This window comes from Diabrotica undecimpunctata, chromosome 2 (genome assembly GCF_040954645.1).
Source record: "Diabrotica undecimpunctata isolate CICGRU chromosome 2, icDiaUnde3, whole genome shotgun sequence".
Classification (NCBI taxonomy): Eukaryota; Metazoa; Arthropoda; class Insecta; order Coleoptera; family Chrysomelidae; genus Diabrotica; species Diabrotica undecimpunctata.
In genome coordinates this window covers 20,557,970-20,568,657 of record NC_092804.1, presented here as the reverse complement: position 1 = coordinate 20,568,657, position 10,688 = coordinate 20,557,970, and the positions used below count along the sequence as shown (strand labels likewise).

Genomic DNA, 10,688 nt, shown 5'->3' with positions numbered 1-10,688 from the left:
CTGATATGCGTTTACATGTCAGAATGTCATATGTCAGGCATGCTTAGATGATGAATCCTTGAGACTAACTAGAGAAGATAAAATCGCTGGATATACTTGCCATTTATGTTTAAAAATTTTAATTTTATTCTTTACAATGATTACTTTAACCGTTCAGTAGAGGCAGTTTAATGTTGTGTATCATTAGTCGCACACGGTCTAAAACACCGGTCATAAAAATAGTCCTTTGGATACATTTTGTTTAAATTTCAATAAATAATCTATTGTTTATAGTTTTTTATTATATTATTTATTACTATTGACATATTTTGTTTATTTAAAATGTTTATTTACGTACACAAAAAATAGTCCACAATTTTTTATTATTCTCTTTTTTACTAAACAAATTACAATTAAAATCCACAAGGAATCTACGTTCCTGTATTTGGCTGTATACCATATATTAAAAAAATTTATTAAAAATCCTTTGTAAAAGGTATATATTTTTAAAAACCCAAACGGGCTGTTTTAGACAAAACGTTTTCGGAATCCATTATTCCATCATCAGTGTCTAGGAGTACATGAATGTAGCCACTAAATACATGGGTAAAAACCCGTTAACAAAAATTTAGTTACATTTGTTTTACATTATATTATATAAATTACTAGGATGTTAAAGTTACCGTAGGATTAGGTAACATGGTGACATATGACTCCACGTTGAAGTTGCAAGTCCTGAGACGGTGTGTCTACGAGGACTTAATGGAAGCAACTATTTGTTGATAACGTCATTGTAATAACTCGTGTTGCCACGGGCTCCATCGATATTCGTTGCTGATGCCATATATTTGCGTCGGTGGCAGTGTTGCCAATCGGCGCATAATTATGCGATTTGCGCATAATTTAATTCCCAGCGCATAATTTTCGCATCCTTCATAAAATCGCACAATTTCGCATAATCCAGCTAAGCAAAAGAAAAAGCCAAGGCCAAGCCACAGCTTACAACGTTTATAAGAAGAGTCCGCGTCTTCTTTTTTCCTTTAAAAAAAGATGTTTGTACTGACCTGACATTTTATAGTTATACAGCATTAACTTTAGCAAATAAAAATTACTTTATGGAAGAAAATTTCCATTCTATGGCGGCATTATATCGAAAATAAATTTACAACATGTAAAAATTGATTTTCGGCCACCTGAGTCACCTTCATTAAGAGTGGTTTAGGGTTAACCCGGGAGTGGACGGGTGGTCTGAAAAAGTCACCTGTGGAGTCCATCAGGACCAAAATTTAAATGACTTACAAATTTCAGATAACATTCACATAATGTTTTTAAGTATTTTGTCGGTTTACGTGTCTATTACTTAAGGACCTTATGTTATTCTATTTTTGTTGTTTTATTTTTCAAAAAATATAGGAATTAATCTAAAACCTTTAATTTTCTGCTTTGTTTAACTTTTATTAGCACTTGGTAAACAAATGTTTTCCAAAATTCCTACAGATGTTTTATTAAAATACAAATATTAACCTACACAAATTTGGTTATAACAATAAACAGAAAAATTCTCTGCTCAAAATACAACTTTGAATTTTACTCCAAATTGTTCTCTGTGCATTCAGAGCAACATGCTACAATGTTCTCCATACACAACCAGGACAGACAAAATGTGCAAAAATATCGCGTTTTCTATCTTTTTTAGTATTTGCAATTTCTTTTTTTTATTGGTGGTCATTTCTAATGGGCCTGGTATAGGGGTATTTGATAAGTGTAATGCTGGTTGTTGTACAACTCAAGCTAAATGAGGGTTCAAAGCTTTCCTCATATTTTATTTTGTCATATTCCTAAATCTTTCAAATATTTTTCAGCAATGTTTAAATTCTTCTGAATTGTTTTTTTTATAATTCGAACGAATTGACAGCAGCAACATTCATGAGGCCATAGAATAATACCATAGGTTAACATCTAGAAGTGTATCTAACAAAATTATAGGAATCTCTATTCCTTACTTTGTCAGATCATAAAATGTAATAATTTCTATATATGTAATAATTTGTAAGAAACCGAAAAAAACTGCATAACAAGTATATGAATCTCAATTTCCCATAGTAACAGGAGTAGGCGGGTGAGGTCTGCCAAGACATATTAAATATCTCAAAACCAAAAAATAAATTTGTTTTAAAAATTTCACCATTATTTGGAGGGAGCAATTATTGAAAGGTACTGAAAAGGAAAAGGTCATTTGTATAATATAAATAACATTTACATTAAAATCATTTTTCATTCTTTGTAGTAAGAATCTAACTATAAAGTGCCCTGTTATTCCCCAAGCAAATATTTCTCACCAGAAAAATCCCCCTATCTGACAATACCCAATCAATACACATTGAAGGAAAGGTTTCACATATATTTGAGTAGGTAGGTACTTCACATTTGTATTTACAGGGATTTCACATTAAATTACATATATAAATATAAGGCACAAATTGAAAAAAAAAATTAATTATTCAAGTGTACTTCTTCAACTGTTACTTTGTGTGTTGTGTTTGTGCAAAGAAACTAAAAAATATATAGAAAATGGATAAGTGGCTTTTCAGTTTTAAGGTAAATATAAAAAATAGTTAAAAGTTACAATCATTTATATATATATATATATATATATATATATATATATATATATATATATATATATATATATATATATATATATATATAATAGAGAAATCACATAAGCATTAACCATAACTAAATTTGTACCTTCTAGGATGCATGTTCAATAGTTTAAAATAATTATTTTTTGTTCACATCAAAAAATCATTTCCTATACAATAATTAATGGTACTTATTGGTTTTTTTAAGTACCATATAGTTTACAATATCTTTATGCTTCTTCAAAAATCAAAATTACCAACATATACCTGCTGTGAATGAGAGGTAAAAGTTCAGTAGATTTTGTATAGATCTTTTAAGCTTCTTAAAATTAAATTTTGTGTTTTAATAAAGCAAATTGTTTTTTAGAGTAAACATCAGGAAACAGAGACAAATAAGCAGAAAGATTCCCCAGTACCACTTGATGTAGAAAAGCCAGGTTGCAGTCATCAAGTTGAAGGCTCCCCTATTTATCCTGCTCCCACACATTCTCATATTATGAGTGACAATGGCGATACTATGGTAATGTATTGAAGCAATTGATAATTTTATAAAAATTACATAAAAACACAGACTTCATATCGTATTTATTTATTAAAATTATATAGATAATATAATTAAATTAAACTATAAACTACAAATATCAGATATAATTACAGAAATTAGGTATAATATGAGAAAGATTTAAAACTACTACAGTAGTGAAATACATTTGTATTTGACTTTGACTAATATTTTATTGATTTACACCATCTAAATTATGATTATATTTTTAGAATGATCCTACACCAGCAAAAAAGAAAATAAAAATAGAGAAAGCATCAAAGAGTGAAAAAAAGAAGACTTTTAACAGCTCTTGGAAAAGTGTACCACAGTTTAAGAATTGGTTAGAAAAATCAATAAAACAACCATCATCTGAGGGTAATGAGTACGCCTATTGCAAGGTATGTGATTGTGATATTGTAGCTCATAAAAGTGTATTACTAAAACATTCAATAAGTGAAAGGCATAAATTAAATTGGACAAAAGTGGCGAGCAATACTAAACTCACTGAATTGTATAAACCAAATGCTGATGATGTAGCTGTAAAAACGGCAGAGTTAAAGTTATGTGCCTTGTTGGCAAGCAATAACCTGCCATTTTTATTAGTAGACACCCTAACTCCTTTAATTCAAAATATATGTTATGACTCGAAAATTGCTAAACAATTACACTTAAAACGAACCAAAGCTAAGTCAATTATTTGCAATAACTTGGGGTATAATTTTCTTGAAGAACTATATATTAAATTAAGGGAGCCAGGATGTTTTTTTTCTTTGGTTATGGATGAAACTACTGATATTTCAGTAAAAAAGCAATGTGCATTCACTACTATAATTTATGAAAATAATTCAACCAAAACACAATTTTTTGATCTTGTCGAGGCTCATGGATCAACAGCTAGTGATTTATATGGTATTCTAAAGAACTGTTTAACTTCAAAGAATATTCCACTGACTAATTTTGTAGGGTTTTCATCAGATACCACCAATGTTATGGTTGGAGAGTTTAACTCTGTATTTTCCAAGTTAAAAGAAGAATTTCCACACATAGTATGCATTAGATGCTCATGTCATATGGCACATTTAGCTACATCAAAAGCCTGTTTAAAATTACCTAGGCATGTGGAAGATCTGCTACGGAACATAGGCAGTCATTTTAATAGGAGTGCTTTGAGGAGACACAAATTTATAGAGTTCCAAAATTTTTTTCAAGTGAAAATTCACAAGATACTCTCTCCAGCCATAACAAGATGGTTATCTATTAAAGAATGTGTCGATAGAGTACTTGAGCAATATGAGCCACTTAGAGCATATTTGACAGAGTATGTATTTGAAGACCCGTCAATTACAACAGAAACAATGTTGGAAACCATGTCAAATTTGTTCACACCGGTGTATCTAGAGTTTATGTCATATTCTTTAGGACTAATGACAGATTTCAATTTACTCTTTCAGTCAGAAAAACCACTTCTTTGTAAGGTTCAGCCACAAACTGAAACTCTGTTGAGAACGCTGTGTTCTAATTTTATAAAGATGTCTGTAATAAAAAGAGCCAACGACATATTTAGACTTAACCATGAAAACCCTACAAATTTTGTTAGTTTACATGATATTTATATAGGAGTTGCTGCAACAGAAAGCTTGAAAGAATTAAAAAAAAAGCCAAATTTGAACCAAAAAGAATTTGATAGTTTTTTTAAATGTATTTTAGAATTCTATATAGAGTTAGTTAGTAATATTAAAAATCGATTCACCTTTAACGACCCTATCTATAAAATAATTTCAATATTGGATCCCAAAATTGCACAAAGCTTTGAAATAAAATCATTACAATGTGTAACTAATCAATTCCCTATTTTAAAAGAATATGTTAATATTCAGGAGTTAGATAATGAATGGAGAAGACACGCTTTATTAGACTTTGAAAAATTAAATTTAAATTCAGATGACTGTGAGCAATATTGGTCTCAAATATTTAATTTAAAAAATGATGCTAATGCTTTTTTATTTCCGAATTTAAAAAAAACGCTACAGCTACTTTTTGTTTTGCCATTCTCTAATGCTAGTGTAGAACGTATATTTAGTGATTTGTTTAACATAAAAAGTGACAAACGGAATTTATTAAACTCTTCAACAGCAAAGGCTATTTTGGCAACCAAAGCAGGAGTTGAAAAGAATGGCGGTTGCTTAAAATTCATACCATCCAAAAAAATGCTAGGCCATAATACATGGAAAGACAATCAGTAGCTTGTATTTTAATATAGTATGTTTCTACTTTAAGTATACCTATGTTTTTGTTTTAATAGAATAATTTACATTAGTTTAAGATATTTAATCTGTTGTTTACTTGTAAGTACCATTCATAACTGATTATTAAAGCTAAAATATTACAAATGATGTATATTTTTCAAAATATCCTATTTTCCTGATAATATTTTAAGTAAAGAAAATAACTTGGCAAATAATTTGCAAACTTTTATGTCTTCAGTTTCTGAGGAAGACAAATTAGTTGAACATGTTCTTTTTGTATTCACATTTTACCGATCTGAGGTATATGCAACAGTTTTCAATTGCAAAGGTACATTTTCTTTGCTGATATGAATAACAGGAGTATCATTGTTATCCTCAAAAGCACATAAGTAAACTCCTTCCACAATAAGTTGTCTCTAGGAAACATAGAAAAATACCATGGAGGAACTAGACAGGTTCATCAATTGCTCATGACACAGGACACAGTACATAAGGTATTCTGAAATAAAATAAAAAAAAGTTAAACTACATAATTATAAAAAAAGTATTACAAATATGTAGGAAAGAGTCATAATTATAATTTTTATTGTATTCAGTTTCCATAGATATTTTACTAGAACCTTGCAGTTCCCAGTTGCCACTTTAAGAGCATATTTTCATATGCCTATGATGATGGAATAGTTCTTATTCTTAGTACCATATAAGCATTAAAAAGTGAACAGGTTCCACAATCAAATGAATTGTAGTTAAATAGGATAAAAATATATATAATTATGTACTCACCTATTAAAATTAATCCAGTCTAGATGCGCCATATTCTTGTTTTTAAGTTATAACATAACCATCAAGGGCAAGGGTGTACCAGTATCACACACTTTTTTTGGGCATTTCGCATTTTAAGGCACTCTAACCTAGCCAAGCTTTTATATGACAGTTAACATACTCTTAAATCAACAAATAAAAATTAAACCTCAATCCTACTTATTTTCTTTTCAGTTTCTTGTTTATTTTGTTTACCATCATTTACCATTTTGTTTATTTGTTTTGTGACTGTGACACGCTTTCAATCCATTTTCAATCATGATTTTCAATCACTATTACAATGACAACTGACAGGACGTGACAGATGACAGTAAGGACATAAAAATAAGGTTTGTTTGATGTTTGTTGATTGCTTCACACGTTTTACAACACAGCGCATAATTTTGGACAAAATCGCATAATTTTTGACAGGGAGGTGCATCTTTCCATGCCCAGCCATTGGTAACACTGGTCGGTGGTTCTGATAGCACGTTTATATGAACGAATTACTACGGCACTGGGCGTACAGACCAGGTTTAGAATGCCGTACAAATGTGACGGTGGGTTTAAAATGTGACCAAAAAATAAAAAGTGTCGCCTGTATATTGTCCTATAATTTAAAACAATTTCACCGGCGAACGTATACATACGGCGATGGGACTGAGAGCCCATCTAGTTGTTGCCATATATATACGGCGCTGGTAAAGAAAGGGTTAAGTGTAAATTTCATTTGTCTTCAAGTTCGAATTAATCCAAAAATGAATTCCAATGAAAGAATGAGTTGTTTAGAATAATATGATGAATTATTTCTTTAAAAGATTTCCTTTGACAAAACATACAGTTCTTTATTTGAACATATCGAACCTTTAATAAAACTTCATAACAAAGAGGTGAGTAATATCTTTAAGATATAATAAAATTGTCATCACATTAACGTGGGTGGATAAAAAATCATTAAAAAGTCAAACCAACGGATCAGAACCAAATAATAAATTATTTTGACCATTTTGACCTTTTTTTAGTAGTTTGTTATGACCCTCACGGTTGTGAGTACAGGGTCTGTAAGTGATATGTACTTACCCATGTTGCTGAAGAATTTAAAACATAAACCAAAACAATTTTCCATAGGTCATCAGCACCATAATATAGAGCCCTATGAAAGCCTCCGGTAATAGTAACGAAAGACGTTAAAGCTATTATCAAAATAGGTTTTCCAATAATCTGGTTATAAATCACAGATACGCGATAGAGTTGTAACGATTTGAGTTTTATTTTCAAAATGCTTTCGCTAAACTGGCGTTTATTCTCATATTCTTCGGAAATCAATACTATTAACATTTGATCTAAAATGTTGTATCGCCTACACAAAAAATTCCTTACTTGTTGTGTGAATAACATAAACATCGCCATTTTAACGCACGTCAACATAAAAAATATGTTGAAAGTGTGATACCAAATCGAATTATCCCAATATACAAAGTAATTTAACAACGGTGCAAGTGGTAACGTTATGGTAATAATAAAGAGAATAATTTGTTGCCTAATAACAACGTCATGTGGAAATTCTTGGTCCAAATATTGAATAAGTCTAAACAACTCAATGCTATTTTTATCTATACAAGCAGAAATGTAACATATTATATGAAATATTATTTGTATGGCACATCCCAGTGTAAAATAAACTATAAATAATATTGGTGGGATGGTGCAAAAACTAGATATAAAAAAATAATTTGAGATTATTCCTAGCAAAATAGAAACCAGGATAAACACATTTGTGAGAGATGATCCGTTTTCCAAATGGAAAATACCAATATATTCTCCTATTTTATAAAACGTTTTTAAAAGGTATGTATCGTTCTTCGGGGTCATTATTGTCCAAAATATGTATTCACAACTATATTACAAGCTTACTCAATATTGAATTGACTTAACGCTATAAACTAAATATGTCTGTATTATTGTACATAATAAATTATGTATAAGTAAATTGTTTGTTAGAAAATAACAAAAGGTAATGACAAAAGTTATTTTATTTTTTTACTTTTATGTAATGTTTGGTACATGAACGTAATCACTTAATGAAGAACCTATTTATCATTGAATATAGTTTCATTTCGCATTATATTAAATCGGGTTTTATAGAGTAATATGCGTTTCCGTTTCTAATGGACACTCCTTTCTATTTTGCCAATCTTTTTCTGTAAGATTTTTCAGACACCGCCTTGGCGATGCCCTTCGTCCATGTTGTTGTCGTTTTCGTTTCTCTGTGGAGGTCCAGTCTAATAATTTTGTGGGCATTCTGCGTTCTTCCGTTGTTCTGATGTGTCCGTATCATACCATAGAAGTTGCTGTTTTTCTACGTCTTCTATGATATTCTATTTGTAGTATTGGACTCCCGCTACATGAGTCCAACTGAATTTTTATGTTCACTTTTACCAAAAGAAAGACGAATTGTACTTTTTAATTTATTATATAACATAACACAGATCAGGTCACTGTTACATTATAACTTTGTCAGCGACGCCAACCAATTGAATTGAATTGGACCATGTCCATTTACTTTCTTCGCTTTTAAATATGTGACTTGCATTCCTTATACAAGGTCAAAAATAGTAAATATCTATATTTAATATTCTCATCAGAAACAAAAGAATTGGTCACAGTATAGATAATCCAGTGATTACAGATTAACATAATGATAGCGGTAGTGAATTTAGTGACGATGATTATGATTTATAAATTTAAATAATCAGGTTTAATAGGAGAATCAATAGACGCTGAATTTTCTAAAAAATAAGAGGTAAAAAGACTTATTTTGAAGTAGAAGAGATATTATATATCTCATATATAATGAAACTTATATTTTTGACGATGAATGAAAGTGAAGGGGAACTCCTACGTTTACACGAGTTATTAGTGATTATGTTAATTGATCTGGCAGTTGCAATATTTCTACACTCAGGATCCGGAATAAATGGTGATATAAAATCAATATCTGATAAAAGCGGATTAATAAAAGCGGTTAGGTATTGATTCTCCTAAATTTATAAATCATAATCATCGTCACTAAATTCACTACCGCTATCAATATGTTAATCTATAATCCCTGGATTAATTTTACTAATTTTATTTTCCCGGATACATCACTCTTTTATTAATTTTTCACATTTATTTACAGTTTTGGCCCATATTTCTGGAGTTGCAGTTTTAAGAGCTTCTTGCCACATTTCCCTAACTGCATCGTCACTGTATCCACTGCATCCAACGTAATTATCATAATATGATTTACATATAGGTACCCCAAATGTGTTCGATTGGATTAAACTGGCAGTGATACGGCGGTAACCGTAGTACTTGATGTCCATAACTTGATACAATTTGGTCAACTATATATAAATATATAAACTGTTGGTTTTCATTACGTTTCGAAATTTCCAGTAACTCTTATTTAAAGGTGTATTCCGGAAAATTGATATTATTTTTAACTAACCAATTTTTTATGTTCGGTACGTTCCACGACTGTTTTGGTTGTTTCCCCAAAATCTCCGAATGGTAAGGTGCATTATCTAAAACTATAACTGATGGTTCACTCAGACTAGGTAACAGTTTCTGCTCAAACCATTTAACAAACATATCTGCATTTATGTTTTCATGGTTATCAGCAGATTTTGATTTTGAAGAAAAAATCAAATCTGCGTTTTCTATAAAGCCTTCTTTTCTTCCTGCATGAAGAATGATCTGCAAAATTTGCGTTCGCTATTTGTGTGTTTTATTGATTTTATGCTGTCGTCTTGCCAAAGTTGTCTTGCCGTCTTGTTGTATTTGCACCCTTTAAAAATATCCATAAATATCCATCTTTCATCCAAGCATACGAATGTTGCATTTTCAGATTTAAGTCTAGAATATTCTCTCAAAAATTCAATTCTTTTGTGAACCTTTTCTTTTGTGAACACTACTCCTTTCGCATAAAAGTAACCTATCATTTTCTTTTTGAATTTAAATCCTAAATCTCTCAACACATTCCAAAGGCTAGTCCTCTTAGTTTCCAAAACTTGTCTTTCTCTTATTTTGGCCAGTAAAGTACCTATCTAAACTGACATGTTGATTGTTTTCACGTATTCGATACAAAATATTGCGAATTTCAAATTTTTCTCCATAAGGTAAGTAATTGCGTAAAAAAGATTGTTTACGAGTTATTTTCTTGTCTTCGTGATACTCAGTCACAGTAAGATCTTCTTGAAACTCTCTGAAAGCCTTCATTTTAGCTTACTTTCACTTATCCCGAGTGCGTCACAAACGCATTGATTTATATATAATAATGACTTTAAAGGTCCAAAGGTCCACCAGGTCCAGAAACTGCTGTACTTGAGAGGTAAAATATAATATAACCGCTTACAAAGATCCTAAACACATTAAGAAAATTAGCCTAATGATCATTAGGAATGCCGATTGTAATTTAATTGTGTTTGA

General features: G+C 30.4%; 1 protein-coding gene across 1 annotated transcript; it reads left to right on the top strand.

The window, feature by feature from the left end:
• The first annotated feature begins 1,026 nt into the window (after nt 1-1,026).
• Nucleotides 1,027-5,424, top strand: LOC140434301 (uncharacterized). The gene is made up of 3 exons (XM_072522458.1): nt 1,027-2,577; nt 2,992-3,144; nt 3,399-5,424. The coding sequence occupies exons 1-3, from the start codon at nt 2,551-2,553 to the stop codon at nt 5,409-5,411; spliced, it is 2,193 nt and encodes a 730-aa protein (XP_072378559.1). The 5' UTR covers nt 1,027-2,550; the 3' UTR covers nt 5,412-5,424.
• The last annotated feature ends 5,264 nt before the right edge of the window (nt 5,425-10,688 follow it).